We start from the raw sequence: 19,590 nt of genomic DNA, 5'->3' as shown, positions 1-19,590 counted from the left end.
CTCCTGGCTATTTTTGTCTGCACTGCCAGTCCGGTCTCAGGGAAGGCTAAGAAGGGCAGTATCTTGAACTAGTGCATCCACAAGCCTGTTATTCTTATACAGGAGACCATCCCAGACAGGGCCATCAGCTGAACCCCAGCGCAGGCCACCTCCTCGGTGTCTCTCTGCACACAGGGCAGGTGCACTAGTAACGATGTGGGAACTTGCCCAGGGCACCCACAGAATACTCCCCAGAGCCCCAAACACTTGGCCACCACCAGGCCTTTCCCACAACTGTAGGAAGACATGGAGGGCTTCTCAGTTCATGAAGCCTGAGGGCCACGTTCAAGGTCACTCTGCAAGGTACTGGACCAAGCCCAGCTAGTCCCTTGGATCTGGTGGCTCTCAGTCCAGACTAGGGTGGGGGTTTGAAGGGTTGACCCAGGGGGAGGTAGGGTAGGGTGTAGGGCCCAGCTCCCAGTTGCCTCCAGCCCTGCTTCCTGCTTCCCTGCCTAGCCTCTGGAGACTGCAGAATTCAATCCATATGGCCAATTCATTTACACTTAGCTCATCCAAAGGCTGTTTTGTAAAGGCCTGTTTGACGCTGAAAGATGCCTCAGGGTCTCTCTCACCTCTTCAAAGCAGGTTTTTCCTCGCCCTGGGACCCTGGGCATTTGCCTTCAGACCAAACCCAACTGAATGCGAGGGAGGATGAGGGAGGCTAGGGGTCAGCCAGAGGAGCAAAGGCTTGCAGGGCCAGGGTCCTTTCTCCTCCAGCCACAGAGGGGCAGGGGGACGCTGCCCTGTGGCTTCCCAGCCCCACTTCCAACTTCTCTCATGCAGAGGGTGTTAGGGGTGGGGAGGAGATCTGGCTCCATCCTGCCCAGCCCCCCCCCAGTGCAGGAGCCCACTGTGGCCAGGTCCTGTGTGTACGGAGGGAGGAAGCTGCAAGGATGGCCCGACTCTGCGGTTGGAGCAGAAAGTGGCCAGTGTTACCTGGAGTCTTTGTGTGCTGCAGTGTCCCTTCCGGGTTTCTGCTTTCTGGGTTCAGCTTTTAAGAGTTGAGCTGCTTCTAAGAGGCAGAGGTAGAGGGCAGGAGCCACCAGCCCAGCTTTGCCCCACCTGACACAACCTGAGGAGGCCCAGGTCTTGTTTCCCTGGGTGAAATCAGGGCCAAACACAGAGGCTCCCAACTTCCACAGAGGCTGTAGGAAGGGCAGAGGCCACAGCTCCCAGACAGAGCTCTGTGAGTGGATACCTGGACTTGCCGCAAACATGGAACTCTACTGGGCACCTCAGGGCCCTACATCCTGGGGCTCGGGAGCTCCAAGTAGTCAACCCACTCTGCCCCTTCGGGCCTTAGCCCCTGCCTGGCCCTGGCTCTCCGGGGAATGCCAGGCGGGGTGTGCTCACCACCATGTTGTTGATGGACACCCAGCAGTCGTCGGGGAAGTCCTGCAGCATGGGTACCAGGAACTGCAGACAGCCATCCCAATGGCACAGCAGCAGCATCATCCCGATGAGATTCACGATGCGCACCACGGCGCTGGCCAGGTCGTAGGTCATGTGGAAGATCTGCCAGCAGGGGTGAGAGGGGTGGTCCAGGTAGGTGGCTGGCCAGGTAGAAGAACGGCCCCCACCTGCAGACCCTGCAGGGGCTTGTGGGCCCTGCTCTGCACATACTTGGCTGAGAGTCCAGCCCAGTGCAGACGTCAGGCCAGGCCCCAGAGGCTGACTTTGGGCTGGGAAGTCCCAGAGAGAGGCCTCCTGGGATTGGGGGCAGATACAGAGGCCTCCAGCGGGAGGTCCAGCCATCCAGGCCAGACAAGTGGAGGGAGGTCATGGTGGAGAAGCCACTTCATCAGTTTGTCCAGGGAGTGAGGACACCTGGGGACAAGAGCCAGCTAGCCTGAGGTTCCTGAGGCTCCTCAGGGGGCTGCCTCTCTAACCCAAGGTCTGCAGTCATGCCAGGGGCATGGGATTCCCTAAATTTGTCCCTAGACCCTCACTCAGGACCCACACCAAGGGCAGCCCTGAAACTGCAGAGGGACCAGCACAGGCCCACAGGCTCCAAGTTCAGACAGACCATAATTCCTGGCCTGGTTCCTACCCAGTTTCTAGCTGTGTGACCTCAAGAAAGTCCCTGAAACTCTCCAATCAGGTTTCTTATCAGGAAATGGAGACAAAAATTCTTACCTGAGTGGGTTGTCAAAAAAAAAAAAAAAAGAACCCATTGCCGTTGAGTCATTTCCGACTCATAGTGACCCTGTGGGACAGAGTAGAACCGTCCCATAGAGTTTCCAAGGAGCAGCTGGTAGATTCAAACTGCCAACCTTTTGGTTAGCAACCAAACTCTTAACCACTGTACCTAGGACTAAATTATATATACGAAGTGCTTAGTAATGGGTATCGAAGGGCTTTTGGGTCAAAATTATGGACTTGTCAAATGCCACAGAGACCTGGTTGATTTCAGATGGGGAAACTGAGGCTCAAAGAGACAGACCCTAGATATTTCAATGCTCCAGTGGTCTAGTGGTCTTCTAGCTACAGCCCCGTAGCTGGTGGCAGGACATTCTGATACTAGTGATCTCAGTTTCCCCTTCTGAAATAGGGGCTCAGCCTGGGTCTATGTTTTGAAAAGCTAGAAATGAATACTGTTTGTCCACAGCCCACAGACTCCAGGGTCATGACTACCTGTGGCCCCTGTAAGGGAGCGACTCTGAATATTTCAGCTGAACATGCAGGAGTCTTCTCAGGATGAAATGAGCATTGGAAGGTTCATGAAAGGCTGGTAGCCCAGGACTATGCATCACTCACCGTGGCCCCAGCAGCAGGGAACAATGATACCACAAGGAGTGCAGGCACACGGGGTCCACACTCATCCTCTCACTTAAAACTCTCAACAACCCTTTGCTGAATGTATTGTTAGTCCATTGAGCAGATGGAAACACCAAGGCTCAGAGTAGCAAAGGTATTCTCCTAAGATCACAGCGGCAGCGGCAGAGCCAGATCCTGAACCCAGGTCTGTCTGACTCTGTAGCCAGTATATTAGGTTGTTACACTGACCAAGAAAGGGATGGGCGGTTTTCAGTCATTCCATTTTGCACGTAAAAAACAAAAACCCAAAGAGGCTGAATGCTGTGCCCAGATTCACACAGCAGCTGGCCACTGAGCTGGGCAGGACTTCCCGACATCTAGCCTCCCCTATGCCATGCACATAGTGTGGTGCTTTAGACAATGCTGTGTGCCCTACAGCCTGGCACCACTCGGGGCACAGAAGTCAGCACAGGGGCTGTCAGCATGCTAGCTCTTGGCTAAGCTAACACATTTCAGTGTTTGCCATGGCCTGCAAGGAATAGTGGGCACTGGGGACCAGGCAGGAGCTCTGGTGGCACAGTGGTTAAGTGCTTGGCTGCTGACCAAAAGGTCAGCGGTTCGAACCCACTAGCCACTCCATGGGAGAAATTCATGGCTATCTGTTTTCATAAAGATTTTTGTTGTTAGGTGCTGTTGAGTCGGTTCCGACTCATAGCGACCCTACGTACAACGGAACGAAACACTGCCCGGTGCTGCGCCGTCCTTACAATCATTGTTACACTTGAGCCCATTGTTGCAGCCACTGTGTCAATCCACCTCGTTGAGGGTCTTCCTCTTTTCCGCTGACCCTGTACTCTGCCAAGCATGATGTCCTTCTCCAGGGACTGATCCCTCCTGACATGGCCAAAGTATGTAAGATGCACTCTCGCCATCCTTGCCTCTAAGGAACATTCTGGCTGCACTTCTTCCAAGACAGATTTGTGACATATCATAAAGATTACAGCCTTGGAAACCCCGTGGGGCAGTTCTACTCTGTCCCGCAGGGTCACTATGAGTCAGAATCGACTCGATGGCAATGGGTTTTTTTTTTTTTTTTTGGCTTTGGGGACCATGCAGGTTGGCCTGTGGCCAGTCGTGTGACCAGGGTCAGCCTCAGTGTGAAGCCAGTGCCACTGGCCCCATCCCTCCCTGCTGGCCATGCCCCTCAGCAGCCTGGCTCCTGAGCCTATGAACCCCTGCCTAGCCTCTCCCCACACTCCCCCAGCAGCTCCCCGTACCAGTGCCCCAGCTCTGGCTCTGGGGGAAGATCCCACTCCTGCCTCTTTAGCACTAGGCAAACAGGACAGTTGTGTGACCTTGGGCAAGTTGTTAACCTTCCTGAATTTTGGATGACCAGGATGCCACCAGCTCCCTGCCTCCCTCCACCCTGGGGGAGAGGAGGCTGAGTGACATGGGACTGTCTCAGAGATGGCCATCGCAGCCCCTGCCCTCATCTCCCACAACACCTGAGCTCCTCAGCCAAAATGAGCTAGACATCTCCTCCCCCAACCCCTACTTCTCAGGGTTGCTTGAGAAATTAAAACTGGCTACGAATGAGCTCTGGGCCCTGGGATACGTACACAGGCAGGGCTGTTATTATTAAGCTTCTTCATTTCCCAGCCTTTGGAGCCCTGGGGACTGGCAGCCCTTTGCCACGGGTGGGAAAGAGAGGTTTGAAAAGTCAAGGCCACTGGTGGCAGAGGCAGGAAGGTCATCTTTCCAAGGCACTTGGCGGAGTTCTCAGCTGGAGACAAAAGGGTGGCCCTGGCCCTAACGTTTGAGGGTCCAGGGCCAGGGGACAAACAGAGTTCCACAAACCACAGGTCTGGATATTTAAAGCTGCAGATCGGGCTGACAAACTATTAAAGACAATCTAGTTTATCCTTCCACCTTGACAAAACGAACCATCCTAATGCCCTGGAAGGCCAGGTTCGAATTTAGAACTCTCAGGAAACCACAGCAGAACGTGGCCTACCCCTCTTCTCTCCCTAACTGTCCCACAGGGAGGGGCCCAGCCCACATCCAAGTTCCACTCCACAAACAGCTACCCCTGCATAGGTCTAGGGGTGTGAGCAGCAGCAGAATGGTTCCTCGGGACATAGATCTGGGGATGTGGCCTGCACAAGCCCTAGAAGTGGACTTAGGGCTGTTTGAGCAGGGAATTCTGGAGTCCCAGGTACCCAGACTGTAGTCTAGAAATGGCTGTAGAGCCCACAGACTCCTCCTTACTGTGGGGAGGGGAGTCCTCTAAACTGTGGGTCCAGGGCAGGGACCGTTGTTGTTCAGGTCTAAGGGCAATGCCCTCGGAGGGTCCCAAATGTCTACTCCACGTCCCCAGCAGGTCAGCTGGTGTCAGTGCCAAGAAAGCCCCCTCCACATGGGGGGTTCAAGGAGGAGGGTCTCACCCCTGCTTGCCCAGAGCGCGCAGTCCAGCTGGGGAGGTAAGTCACACTCAGGAACAGGACTTGGGAACATGTGTTTGGAAACCCGCAGCAGAGGATAATACACAGGGCACAGTGGGGAGTACAGGCAGCGGGCTGAGGCCAGGCTCTAAGCTCCGCCAGGCATATGCTTCTGTGGGATTGGATGGCACCGCTGGCTGTGGCCACAGAGCCTGTGGCCACAAGCACGCCACATCTCTTCTCCCACCCCTGGCTCATCCAGGCATCAGGAATTCTACTTGAAGATTTCCCCGGCCATGGATGATATTAGCATCCCTTTAAGTATCCTGAATAGAGCCTCACTGGCTAAGGGTTTCCCCAGTACGGGGCTCCAAAGGAGGAGGTCAGCAATTCTCCTCCCCATCTGATGGGGAACAACCTCTCTTTCTCCTCTCCCTTCAAGCCCTGACATCTCCCAGGCCCTGGTTTCTGTTATTCCCAAAACACACAAACGGACACTTTGTGCCTAGCTGTCTCCATGCCCATCTCCACCTGGACATGTCCAAATCTGTCTTTCCCCATTTCAGTAACTGGCATCATCATTCATGCAGTTGAGCAGCAAAAACCCAAAAGCCCCTCCGGATTCCCCTATCCTCTCATCCCCTCCCTGTATCCAATCCATCATCTAGTCCTTTGCCTTCACTTCCTAAGTATGAATCTCAAATCCATCTCCTTCACTTCAATTCCAATATCATTGTTATTGTTGGCTGCCACTGAGTTGGCCCCTGATTCATGATAACCACATGCACAGCAGAACATAACGCTGCCTGGTTCTGCACCATCCCCATGATCAGCTGCAGACTGGACCATTGTGATTCATAGGGTTTTCATTGGCTGATTTTTAGAAGCAGACTGGCAGGCCTTTCTTCCTAGTTTGTCTTAGACTGGAAACTCTATTGAAACCTGTTAAGCATCACAGCAACACACAAGCTTCCACTGACAGATGAGTGGTAACTGCACATGGGGTGCAATGGCTGGGAAGAGAAGCTGGGTCTTCCACGTGGAAGGCGAGCATCTTACCACTGAACCACCCCACTCCCTTCATCTCAATATTACCCTACTGTCAACAACCCAGGATGACTGCCCCAACCTCCGAGGGTCTCCCTGCCCCTCCAAATCCATTCTTGGCCAAGCAGTTTATGTCTTCTAAGGACATAAATGAGATTATGTCACGCCCTTACTTTAAACCTTCCAATGATTTTCCATTGTACCTAAGAGTACAATCCAACTGTCTTATGTGGCCTTCAGTGTCCTGGACCCCGGCTACCTGCCCAGCCTACCTCCACTACCTCCTTCTCAGTCTCCACCTCCAGCCACATTGGCTGCTGTCAAGACCTTGAATGCCCAAGCCAGTTCTTGCCCCAGGGCCTTGGTATTGGACTTGTTATTCTATCTGCCTGCCATATCCTTCCTCTAGCTTCTTCTTATCATTACATATCAACTAAAATGCCAATTCTAGGGAGAAGCCTTGGGAACTCCCCTGTGTAAAGTAACCAGAGCCCCTCTCTCCCTCACCATGGTTTATTTCCTTCGTGGACTTATCACAATCTAACATGTCATTTATCTACTCGTACACCATATTTTTACACAAATAACATGTGCCTTCTACATTTGTTTGCCAACCATGCTTTCCCCCAGAGAGGTATTTTCATAAGGGCTGTTATGCCAATTTTTTTTTTTAACATGTTGCTGTAAGAAAAAAAAAAGCACACCATGCTTACGAAATCACCTCAAGGAGGGAGGGCACGGTTGCCAAACAAACAGAAGGCACGTGTTATTTGTGTAAAAATACGGTATTGCTCCATCCACCACCCATCTGTCAGTTTGTCACACTGTGCTGGCTTGCATGTTACTGTGATGTTGGAAGCTATGCCACGGTATTTCAAATACCAGTAGGGTTACCCATGGCGGACAGGTTTCAGCAGAGCTTCCAGACTAAAACAGATAAGGAAGAAAAGCCTGGCAATCTATTTCTGAAAATTAGCCAATGAAAACCTTATGGATAGCCTAATATTGTTTTTAGAGTTTCTGTTCTACCTCCTAGTTCAGTGAGTACTGTCTGGAGTCTTAAAAGTTTGTCAGTGGTCATCCAAGATAAACAATTGGTCTTTATTCCCCTGGAGCAACAGAGGAAGAAGGAGACCCAGGAATCAGAGAAGAGAATGGACTACAGGTCTAACTGCCTGCATGAGCCTCCTCTGCCATGAGACCAGAAGAAATGGGTGATGCCTGGCTAACATGACTAAATGCTTTGATCAAAGATGGATCTTGATCAAAAGGAGGAAAAAATGTGGTACAAAACTTCAAATTCTTATTGGAAACCAGACTTACTAGATACATTGAGACTGGAGGAATCTCTAAATCATTGCCTGAAAACGACTTTCAAGCCTTGAACCAAAACTATCCCATGATGTCATCTTTAAACTTAACAATTTAGCACATTTAGTAAAGAATGTTCACCTTGGGCATTGCTCTCCTTTAAAGAGTTATCTGTGTGAGATTAAATGGACAACAGCAACTCGAAAATACAGAAGGGAACTGTAAGGGGCAGAGGGTCTAAGTCAATGGTGGTGAAACAATATGGGTAGAGACAGGGAGAATGGTGACACAAGGTGAAGTATGTCATCATTGTCAATGAACTAAGTGTACATGTAAAAATTGTTGAATGGGTATATGTTTTGTTGTGTATATTTTCACCAAAAATTATAAAATTATTAAAAGAAAGGAAGCTTATGGATCACAAAAGAACATTGTCTGAATTGCTTGTTACGGACATGACATCCGGAGGGATCAATGGCTGGAGGAGGACATCTTGTTTGGTGAAGTGAAGGGCCAGTGAGGGCGAGAAAGACCCTCCATGAGATGGACTGTCACAGATGCCATATGAGTAGATTGGAACATGCTGGCAATCGTGTGAGAGGATGACACAGCTTATCAGGCAATGTTTAGTACCTAAGGTTGCCATGAGTCGGAGTAGACTGGGGGCAGCTATCTATCTCTATCCATGCTGCTCTATGAGGGAAGGGGTCTTTTGTATATTTTTCACTTCTGTATCCCTAGTGCTTAGCAGGGGAAGGCATTCAGAGACATTTTTCAATTGCCTAAATAAATGCATGTATGTCTAAAATGAACAAACGGTACTATGTCTGGGCAAAAGGAAGCCTCAGGCCACTTTCAGAAAATGTCCCAGGCTGCCACAGCCCACAGTAATTGTTCCTTTCTACAAATGACTCTGGGTCTTAAAGACAAAAGCATAAAGGCTCACACATTTGTACGCAAAGTCTTGTTTTCTTTTTGTTTCATCCATGTTTTTCTTTGTAACTAATTTTCTGCCAAGATAAAGTCCTTGTCTAATTTTGCCTTCACCATGACCTCAGCAATGAATGCGGCATGGAGCACGTGGTGGGGACTCAGAAACTGAGAAGTGCTTAATGACGAAGGTGAAGGTGACAGTGACAGTGATGGGGATGGTGGTGATAGGAACGCCACTAATCTACGCAGTGGAATTAGAAAAAGGCACCCATGCAGGCAGAAGCAGCCCATGGGAACCTGCCTTTGCCTTCGTGGGAAGAAAAAACGTGTCTTTTCCTCCAGGTGGACACAGACTTCTGTATCCTACAGAGAGTGTGGAGTGGTGGGGTCTGGTAGTGAAGGTGGTGAAGGATGCAGATGTTGAATTACGCTGTTGTGATGGGCTGAGGGTGGCAACAGTGATGCTGGATGGTGGGAGGGTTCCATGGCGGTGGGCTGAGGGTGGAGCTGGTGATGTGGGGATGGTGGGAGTGCTCCATGGTGGTGCGCTGAGGGTGCCAGTGGTGATGTGGGATGGTGGGAGTGTTCCATGGTGGTGGGCTGTGGGTGGAGCTGGTGATGTGGGGATGGTGGGCATATTCCATGGTGGTGTGCTGAGGGTGGCAGTGGTGATGTTGGGATGGTGGGAGTGTCTGGTGGTGGGGGGGAAAGGGTGAATGATATTGTGGATGGTTCTCAGATACTACAAAACCAAAGGTACCAACATGACAAAGTCTGAACTTCCTACAAAGAGCTGGGAGGCCATATCCATTCAGGCTAAGAAGGAACACTAGATTGTGAGGACATTCACCTCACCCCAACAACTTGACAGCCCAGGACCTGGTTGCTGAGGGCAAGGATGGACGTTGCTGGGAGAGGCTGCTAAACACTTGCGTGTCCTCACCATGGGCTGGGGCTGCAGGCCACCCACCAGTCAGCTGCACTGGGCAAATATTTGTCTTGCTTTTTTACTTCATTAAAACCCCCTTTTATGATGTTGGTTCTGACTGTGAGGGTTGAGCACTTCCATTTCCATAGCCACTGCAAGCCTTGCTGGGTGGGCAGCCTTGCAGTTTGCTCTCTGCGACCTGCATGGCATTGGAGAGAAGCCCTGCTCCCACTCCTTCTGCAGTCCTTCAGCCTCAGTGCAAGGATAGAGCAATAAGTAATCTGCTCGGGCATCTGATTTCTCTGCTCTGAGCCTCACTTTCCTCATCTGTGGAATGGGTCAATAACTGTCAGCTTCCTGGGCTGTCTTGGGGTCAGGTGAGATTATGTCCACAGCTGGTACATAGCAGGTACTCAGCCCATGTTGTTTCCTTTCCTTCCCTCTCTTTTCCAGGCCTCAAAATAAAGCGTTGATTTCTCAGTTCAAGGAAAGACCAGAGACTGGGGCCAGGCTACCTGGAGCTTCCACCAAGCTCTCTTCTGGGGACCTGCTTGGTTTCCCTCCTGGGTACTTGTTTTCTCCTCAGTGAAGAACAAACTTCTACCTGTGTTCAGAAACAAACATCCTTACAGAGCTGAGCAATCCCAGGCCTGGGAGAGTAGTTGGTGCACATGAATACTCTGGAAGCAGCTGGACTGAGGGTCATGCTGGGTCCTTTCCTGGGCCAGTAGAGAAGGCCAGCCCCTGTTCCCCAGGACCACTCCTTGTGTCGTCCCCACTTCCCAAAGATACCAAACACTGGATCCTCAGAGAGACAGAGAAACTGAGGCCCAGAAGGAAAGAAACTCATCAGAGGCTGCACAGCCCCAATGCCTGGCCTCCTGCCGCTGCTCCAAGCTGCCAATGGAGTGAAGAGGCTTCTGGGATGGTGGCTAGAGTGCTGGGCCCTGCAGGTGAACATCCAAAGGGGGGCAACCGGTGGTTTCTAACAATAGCCTCTGTGCCTATAACAAGCTCGCACCTCAGAGGGAGGGAAGAGGCTGGGCTAGGAGAGGCTTGGGAGGGAGGACACTGACCTAGATCGCCCAGGATAGAGCAGAGGCTAGAGTCCTCCAAGATGGCAGCCTTTCCCAGCCCTAGTCCTCCTTCCACTCCACCTTCTCCTGACTCCAAAGACCTGCCATTAATGCTTAGGGAATCTCCTGTTGCGGGGATAGACTGGGCTGAAGGAGACAAAGTCAGGGCCTGGGGGGTCAGGAGCCTAGCATCTCTGCAGCTTTGCTGGGGGCCCTAGACAAGCTTTCCCGTCTCTGGGAGCAGCTTCCACCGAGGCTTCCTCTCCTGGGCCTGTCAGCCCTGAAAAAGTCCTCAGGATCAGCTGACCGATTATCTCCATGGGAGGCTACAGCTGAGCCCCAGGGAGCTACAGCCTCAGAGAACATCAGCTCAAGCCTGACAGCTGGAGAAACTGAGGCCAAAGAAGGAAAGAGATTCACACAGGGAGGTGGAGAAGAAATGGGGCAGGGCTTTGTCTACTAAATACTCCCCTCCTCAGGTCTCTGGGGGACCTGAGGCCTCAAAGTATCTTTCTACTGCTGCCCTTAGGCCTGGCTGAGTCTGACAGGCTGGCAGAAGCTTCAGAGCGAGGGCAGGCCATTAAGGATTTGGAGACAGGGTTCCCTGGGGCTAGCTGGGAAACCCCAGCCCAATCCCAGGGGTCCAGAAGGAGCCCTTGGCCAGGCTACGTGCCCAGCAGAAACCAACGCACAGCAATTTCCTCCCCAGCTGGCATGAGAGATAAGGGTGCATATAGAGAGAGCGGGGGAGTCATCCATCTGGCCTCCTGGGAGCTTCTTTTCTGCCCATAAAACTGGGTAGCAATGCCTAGTCAGAGCCTTCCCTGAGGCCTCTGGTGGCCTCTACCTGCCCCAGAGAAAGGCAGCCTGTCTGACCAGTTCTGGGTAGTCTGGAGAGGACAGGGGCCTAAGGCCTAAGCTCCTAGGGTACAGGTGACAAGGACTGCAAAAGAAGAGCTTAGCTCCTGCCCCAGGGCCCACCTTGCCCAGTCATGGCAACTCTGCTCACTCCCACAGCCAAACACCACAGTTCTCAGAGCTCAGGCCTCTGGGGGCAACAAGGTTGGCCCCAGGAAGGCTGATGCCTAGAGACATGAGCCTCTGCCAGGCCACTTCTCTGCTGTTAATGACAGTCTAGCGCCGGTTCTATACAAACAGAAGGTAAGGGGTCTCTTGGGGACTGAGGGAACCAAGTTGGTCCTGCATCCCTATCTGGGACAGAACCACTAGACAAGCCTGTCAGGTAATTCTGGGAAATATGCCACCATACTGCCTCCACGCTCAGAGTGTGCGCAGGCACTGTCCCCTCTCAGCCCCTGGGCTTCAGACCCACATGACAACATCTCTCTGCACCTAGATGTCCCACCAATAAAAATTAAACCAGTTGCCATCAAGTCGACTCCGACTCATGGCGACCTCATGTGTGTCAGAGTAGAACCGTACTCCATAGGGTTTTCAATAGCTGATTTTTCAGAAGCAGATCTAGGCCTGTCTTCCGAGGCACCTCTGGGTGGACTCGAACCTCCAACCTTTTGAGCGTGTTAACCATTTGCACCATCCTGACACCCCACAGGTACCTCAAAGTCAAGCTGTCAAAAAGAACTCCTCGCCCAGCCCTTTGACCCAGCCACTGCCCGCCTTCCCAGTCTCAGCTGGGAGTCACCCCATCCTCTTTTGACTACAGTGTGCCACAGAGGACAGAGCACAAGGTGAGTGTTCAGTGAGGGGCTGCTGGACTAAACCAAGTCCAGTCACTCATGGCGGGGCGGGGGGCGGGGGGACACCTCGGCAACAGATGGAAAGATAGTAACATCATAGTCATCCTCCCTTTGGGTTATCGGAGGAAGTGGGAACTGCATAGAATGAGGAACCAGAGTGTCTATGTCAAAGATTCTACTTTAGGGCAGCTGATCCTCTGGCCCTCAGTTTCCTCGTCTGACAAATGGGGATAACAAATCCTGCCCTGTTTACCTTGCCAGGTAGGTGTGAGGAATCAATGAAATAATGGCTCAAAATAGTCAAGAAAAGTAAACACATTGTAAAAGTATGTCGTTGTTGTTGTTAGCTGCCATGAAGTCAGCTCTTAACTCAAGGTGACCGCAAGTGCAATGGAACAAAACGCTGCCCAGTCCTGTGGCATCCCCTCGATTGGTTAGCGATCGGACCGTTGTGATCCATTGGATTTTCACTGACTGATTTTTGGAAGTAGATTGCCAGGTCTTTCTTCCTAGTCCATCTTAGTCTGGAAGCTCTGCTGAAACCTTCCAGCATCATCGCAACATGCAAGCCTCCACTGACAGACAGGTGGTGGCTGTGCATGAGGTACACTGGCCAGGAATTGAACTTGGGTCTCCCTCCTGGAAGGTGAGAATTCTACCATTATTAGACAATTGGGTGGAGAGAGGCATTTCTTAAATGGCTCTTCTGCGTCAGGCTTTGTGCTAATGGCTTAACAAAGCCGCATTAAAGCCTCACGAGGACCTGATGAGGAAAGCCACCAGGGCCTGATGAGGAAAGGACTACTTTTACCCATTTTATCGATGAAGAGACTGGAGTTCAGCAAGGCAAGGTGACACCAAGGTCACGCACCTAGGCAGGGTGGACCCAGGATTAAAACTCAGGTCTCAAATGTACAATCTGTCTCCAAAGCCTCAGAGCATCCTACTATGGCAGGCAGGGACAGCCATGCTGCTGGGAGCCAGAAGTGCTAACTGGGTTCTGTCCCAACTCTGCCAGGGGCCCGCTGTGTGATCTTAGGCAAGTCACTGCCCCTCTATCAGCTGCAACAATGCAAATTTTCCAAGCCAAAGAGAATTTCTGCCACAAAGCGATTCTTCAAAGCTGGTGTCGGCACTTCTCCTGTGGCACACGCACTCTTGATGTCTCTGGCCTGAATCTGCCGGTGCCCCAACCATCAGTCGTGGGTGCTGCGTGCCAGCGCCCAGACTGCTACTGGGGGTGTGGGCAGGGGCTTCGTATCCTGAGCGTGGGGACTTCTGTCCAATCAAGCAGGAATCCTGGAGACCAGGTGACCAGCAGTGTAGAAGCAGGACACAGTGGGAAAAGCACCCCTGGAAAAGCTTCCCCAGGCCACAGCCTGCTTGGTACCCCAAAGTGGGCCTGCAGAGCACACCTTCCCCGACCCGGGTACCTTTAGCCTGGCCTGGCCTGCTGCTGCTGCCAAAAGGCATAAACAGGTGGGTGGCAGACAAAGACCAAAACCTAGACAAGGTCACCCTGTTTTTTTTTCCTCTCTTCCTCTAGGTTTTTTTTTTTTTTTTTTTTGGTTTTTCCTCCTGCAGGCTGCATTCTGCCATTGTCGAGTTCTGTTGGTTCCAAACAGTGTCAGCCCACCCAGTTCTTTCGCCGTGATTAGTTTCTGCTGTCAGTGCTCTGCCCAGAGCCCCTTGGACCCCTTTGCACATTTTATGTACAGGGCTCCAGGCTGGCGTGTGCTCTGACTTCCAGCAGCCAGCACCTGTGGCTCTTTGTCAGTGGCCTGCCCCAGGCTGCTGGAAACTGCTTTGCCTGCTAGCATGGAGGGCTGGAAGAGCCCTTAACCAATGACTGCTGTTGTTGTTAGCTGCCGCTGAGTTAGCCCCTGACTCATGGAGATGCCACGCAGAATAGGATCGGACCGTTGTGATCCATAGGGTTTTCATTGGCTGATTTTTGGACATAGACCACCAGGCATTTCTTCCAAGTCCATCTTAGTCTAGAAGCTCTGCTGAAACCTGTTCAGCTTCATAGCAACATGCAAGTTGCTCCAGTGACAAATGGGTGGTAGCTGTGCTTGAGGTGCATTGGCCAGGAACTGAACCTGGGTCTCCTGCATGGAAGGTGAGAATTCTACCACTGAAACACTAAATAAGGGGATATAAAAATTCCAACTCCTTTGCCCTCATTGGGACAACTCTGGGGTGTGACCTACACTGTCTCCAGAGCTCCCCTATGGGACTGAGCTAAAGTCACCATCCATGAGACTGTGGTGGATGTTCCACCCTTGCTGGACTTCCTTTCCCTGGCCCTATTCTCCACTCCCTTACCAGGTTTTCCTGGAAACACTTCCCAAAAACATAATTTCCACGCAAATTCTCATCTCGGGGTCTGCTCCAGAACAACCCAACCTAGGATAGTTGCCAACAAAATTTACACAAAAATCCAGATTTCTGCTTCTCCTGATAAATCTGTAGATCTAGCAATCTTCGACCCATGCCTGATTGGCAACAATTGGCAAGAGCTGAGCAGGGGCTGCCCGGTATAGACAAAAGATGTGTTCTCCAGTTTTCCCCAGTCCACCACACTCCCTATTGTACCCCAGCTGGACCTTTTCACCCATTCACATTGCCCGTAGGCTTATGAGTTATTAACCCCTATAATATAGTGCAGTGGTTAACAGTGCAGACTCTGGGGTCAGTCAGCTGAAGTTCATATTTTAGGTACACCAATTGCCAATTGTGTGACCTTGTATAACTCACTTAACGTTTCTTTCAATTTCTTCATGTGAAAATTGAGTACCTATTTTTTTTTTTTTAATGTACCTAGGAGCCCTAGTGGTGAAGTAGTTAAGTGCTCAGCTGCTAATCAAAAGGTTGGCAGTTTGAATCCAACAGCTGCTCCTTGGGAACCCTAAGAGACAGTTCTACTTTGTCCTATAGGGTTGCTATGAGTTAGAATCAACTCTATGGCAACAAGTTTTGTTTTGTTTTGATGGTTGTGAGAGAATGAAATGGGATGCCATGCACCATATCTAGCACATGGTTAGAAGTCATAAAATTGCTAATATTTGTCCTCTCAGAGCAGATGTGCCTGCTACAATCTGACAGCCCATATCCAATTATTTGAGTTACCTGCCAGCTCCTCACCTCTCACTTCCCCTGTGAGGGAAAGACACCCCTTCCCCCAAGAAAGTTTTGGTAGTTTGGGTGGGTCTGACCACTCACCTCCTCCCACTGATGAATATATCGAATGAGGCGGGAAAGACGCAAGAGGCGCAGGAGGCTGAGGATCTTGGTGAAGCGGACGATGCGTAGGGCTCGAGCAGTCTTGTAGACCTCTGAGTCGATGCGTGTCTCCACAATGAGGAAGATGTAGTCCACAGGGATGGAGGAGATGAAATCCACCACGAACCAGCTTTTGAGGTACTTCATCTTAATCCGCTGCGGGTCCAAGATGATCTCCGTGTTGTCCTCCACCACGATCCCTGTGCGGAAGTTGAGGACCAAGTCGATGAGGAAGAATGTGTCCGACACCACATTGAAGACAATCCAGGGCGTAGTGTTCTCATCCTTGAAGAAGGTGATGCCCACAGGAATGATGATCAGGTTTCCCACCATCAGGAGCAGCATGGTCAGGTCCCAGTAAAATCTGCCCAGAGACACAGGGGATCAGTCGCCAGGGGATCAGGAGCATGAGTTACAGAGTTAGAGAGAAAGCTCCTAGGGAGAGCAAATGTGAGACAGAAAAGGTTTGGGAGGTTCTGAGGCACATGGGTACAAGGGCAAGATGTGGAGATTGGAAGGTACAATGGGAAAGACAGAGCAAGAGGGTCTTCACCCACTAATACCTCTGCCCTGCTAGCCCACGAGCCCCTCTGATGATAAGCCTCCTACTCCCATCCCCACCCCCAATGAGAATCAGGCTGAAAAACAAACCAAACGACAACATCCCAAGAGAAGTGACAGGCTATTTTAACCACAGGAGTAGCTTGCCCCATACCACCCTAGCTCAGGTCAGGCTTTTCCATCCCTTCTGAAGGTCAGCTGAGACCTGAGACAGGCTGTCAGACAGGCATAGCACACATTGTGGCCAGATAACAGGGATGGTTCAAACATACGGCAGGTACCTGGGAGGCAGGAGGCCCAGGCTCCAACCCAGGCTCTGTAATTGACATGCTGTGTGATACCAGGCAAGTGTCCTCATTTTTCTGGGCCTCAGTTTCCCTACTGTACAATGAGGGGTAGAGCCCCAACACAGAGACTTATCACTCTGATCTGGCTTCTCCCACACTAGCTCCTTGGGGGTCTCCCTTTTGTTCATCTTCCTGGAGAAATTTACAACCTACCAGGGGGATTGAGTAGGGGCATGGGAAGGCAGAGATATCATCAAAGACAGGAAGTATTAATGGGGGAATTTCAGGCATCAGTGAGGTACCTACCACACAATGCAATGGAGTGAGAATAGCCCAGGGCTTCCAGCATCATTTCTCCTAAGACCTCAAAGCACCTGCCATTCCCTTCTGAGGGGCAGGAGTGCAGGCTGAGCCATGTGAGGAAGTACAAACCCAATTCACTAGGTCTGTGTTGGGTTGGGAAACCCTGGTGGCATAGTGGTTGGCAGTTCGAATCCAACAGGCACTCCCTGGAAACTCTATGGGGCAGTTCTACCTTGTCCTATAGGGTCGCTATGAGTCAGAATCGACTCAACGGCAATGGATTTGGTTTTTTGGTTTTGGTGTTGGGTTGGCTCCCACCTGGCCCAGCACGGCCCCCTCTGGAATGTGAAGACAGCACAGGTGGGCAGAGACTTTGCATCTAGAAGGTGAGGCCAACAATTTCCAGAGACTCTATGCCCAGGTACCAGCCACTCCCGTGCCAGCCCCAGGACCAAGGGCCTGCCCTACAGAGCTGTTTCCCTCTGCTGTTAATTTAGATAGTTACACAATAGCAGATAAAGGTTTTAAGTTGGGCAGAAATTAGCATCTCTTCTCCTAAGAGAAATAATTTCCAGCCATCTTTAATTCCCTACTGCAGGGAAGCCGGGAGGAAGTAAGAGAAGGGACAAGCTTTCCTCTAGTCTTCAGAGGGTCATACCTCAAATCCAAAGTGCCCCCTGCCTAATGAGTTCCAGGTTTTTAAAAAAAAAAAGTACTTCACAACAAATTGTTTTCTTTGTCAGTACACCTCAAAATGGTGTCAGAAGTCAAGGAGAGGGCAGGGCCTACTTCACTGAAGGTGGGCAGGCAGATGTCCACATCACACAGCTCCAGGAAGGGTGGCTTCCACAAAGGAAGCTCCCTGCAGCTCCTGTGAAAGCCAAGCCCTTCAGGGCTTCAAGACAGGGCCTCGCAGGGCTAAGGCTTCTCATCCTAAGGCTGATGCTAGGAGATCAACTTCACTCCTTCCCTATCCCCCTATCCCACTGCCCCTTCTCCAGCCCCAATATCCCTATGCCAGCTGGGAGAACCCAACCTAAGTTCTACCAACCCTCCCAGCCCACTTCTCAGAGGGCAGCACATCCCGCTATGCAGTCGTGGGTACTGGGAGGGTGGTTTCAGCTCCTTCAGAGCACTCTTGGACTGGGTACACTCTCCACTAAGCCTCATGTACATCACTCAAAGACAGCTGTGTACACTCATCAGATGCCACACACAGGTCTTCCCGTTCTCACACCTGGTGTGCAAACACCCCTTTACGCACACTGCTGTCATCCCTTTTCATTTAATCTCTTAGGGCAAACAAAACAAAACTAAAAAAACTGTGGCACAGAAAGGCCACTGAGGGCCATGTGGCCCTCTGTACATAAAGCTAATAATACATCCGGGCTGGAGGAGTTTCTAAAATTAACAAAGCAGGCGCAAGGCGGCTAGGAATGCTGACTCCGGCAGGCCTGCCACTCTGGCGGGTTTCTCCACTCTTCCCAGCTCTAGTTCCCTCAATTACAGACCAAATTTGAGACAGTAATTAACAGGAGAATGTTTGCATTTAGTGGTCTTCATAAAACCAAATTATATGAGGCAAAAACACCCATTTCCTTGCATTCTGACTAATTGTTTCAATCATAAGTTTTTGGATGCTTAGAGATATTTCTGGGGCCTGGTCGGGGCTGGGGCTGGAATACTGGAGCATTCATCCCCACAAATCACGGCTCCTGGAGTACCATGGAGCTGACTGGGAGGCAGCATAACCCGGTGGGAAGAAGCATGGGCTCTACAGCCAACTTGGGTTTGATTTCTGGCTCCATCATTTCCTAGCAAGTCACTTCACCTCTCCATGCCTCAGTTTCCTCATCTGCTCAGTGAGGGTAATAACAGGTCTTACATAGCAGGATTGTTATAAGAATTAAATAAATTGTTATTTGTAATGTGTTTTGACCTATGCCACCACCCGTCTGTCAGTTTGTCCTACTGTGCTGGCTTGAGTATTGCTGTGATGCTGGAAGCTATGCCACTGGTATTTCAAATACCAGCAGGTCGCCCATGGTGGACAGGTTTCAGCAGAGCTTCCAGGCCATGACAGACTAGGAGGAAAGGCCTGGTGATCTATTTCTGAAGATTAGCCAATAAAATCCCTATGGATCACAACAGAATATTGCCCAGTATAATGCTGGAAGGTGAGCCCCCTAGGTTGGAAGGTACTCAAAATACACAGTGGCTACAATAATGGACTCAAGCGTATCAATGATTGTGAAGGTGGCACAGGACCAGGCAACATCTTGTTCTGTTGTACACGTAATAGCCATGAGTAGGAGCTGACTTGAAGGTAACTAACAACAACAACCTAGCAGGGTTGTTATAAGAAATAAATAAATTATTATTTGTAATGTCCTTTGATCTATGCCTCGCTACATTACCAAATGAATAAATAAATAATTCAAGTCAAAAATTCAAGAACTGAATTACTGAATCAGGTCAATAATTTAAGAACAAATTCACAGGGAAGAGGTAAGGGAGGAGGAGGACTGAAACTTCCAGGGAAAAGCCAAACCAAAGCATCTACTGGGGGTAGGTGTAGAGGGGGCCCTATAATAAACCCCAGAGGGCCAGTGGGAGGAAGCCAGGGATGACAATATTTCCTGACCAATCAGACAACAGAGCCTACTTACCTCAGCAGACAGATGCCCTGACCCCAGGAAGCTCATAATCCATTTAGAGGACCGACCAAACCAAAATTGTTGCCGTCAAGTCAATTTCAACTCATAGCGACCCTTTAGGATAGAGTAGAACTGCTCCATAGGGTTTCCAAGCAGTGGCTGGTGGATTTGAACTGCTGACCTTTTGGTTAGCAGCCAAATTCTTAACCACTGCACCACCAGGCCTCCAGTTAGAGAAGAGGGTTTG

At 50.8% G+C, this 19,590-nt stretch overlaps 1 protein-coding gene across 1 annotated transcript in view; it reads right to left on the bottom strand.

Moving 5' to 3' along the window:
* HCN4 (hyperpolarization activated cyclic nucleotide gated potassium channel 4) overlaps nt 1-19,590 on the bottom strand; it is a 52,860-nt gene that overhangs the window by 8,348 nt on the left and 24,922 nt on the right. The window contains exons 2-3 of the mRNA XM_023552827.2: nt 15,476-15,899; nt 1,393-1,554 (exon numbers count right to left, since the gene is read on the bottom strand). Of these exons, the coding sequence (XP_023408595.2) occupies nt 1,393-1,554; nt 15,476-15,899 (586 nt within the window). The remainder of the gene's footprint in view (nt 1-1,392; nt 1,555-15,475; nt 15,900-19,590) is intronic.

This window comes from Loxodonta africana, chromosome 13, assembly GCF_030014295.1.
Source record: "Loxodonta africana isolate mLoxAfr1 chromosome 13, mLoxAfr1.hap2, whole genome shotgun sequence".
In the NCBI taxonomy this organism is placed as follows: domain Eukaryota; kingdom Metazoa; phylum Chordata; class Mammalia; order Proboscidea; family Elephantidae; genus Loxodonta; species Loxodonta africana.
This window is presented reverse-complemented; position numbering and strand designations above follow the sequence as displayed.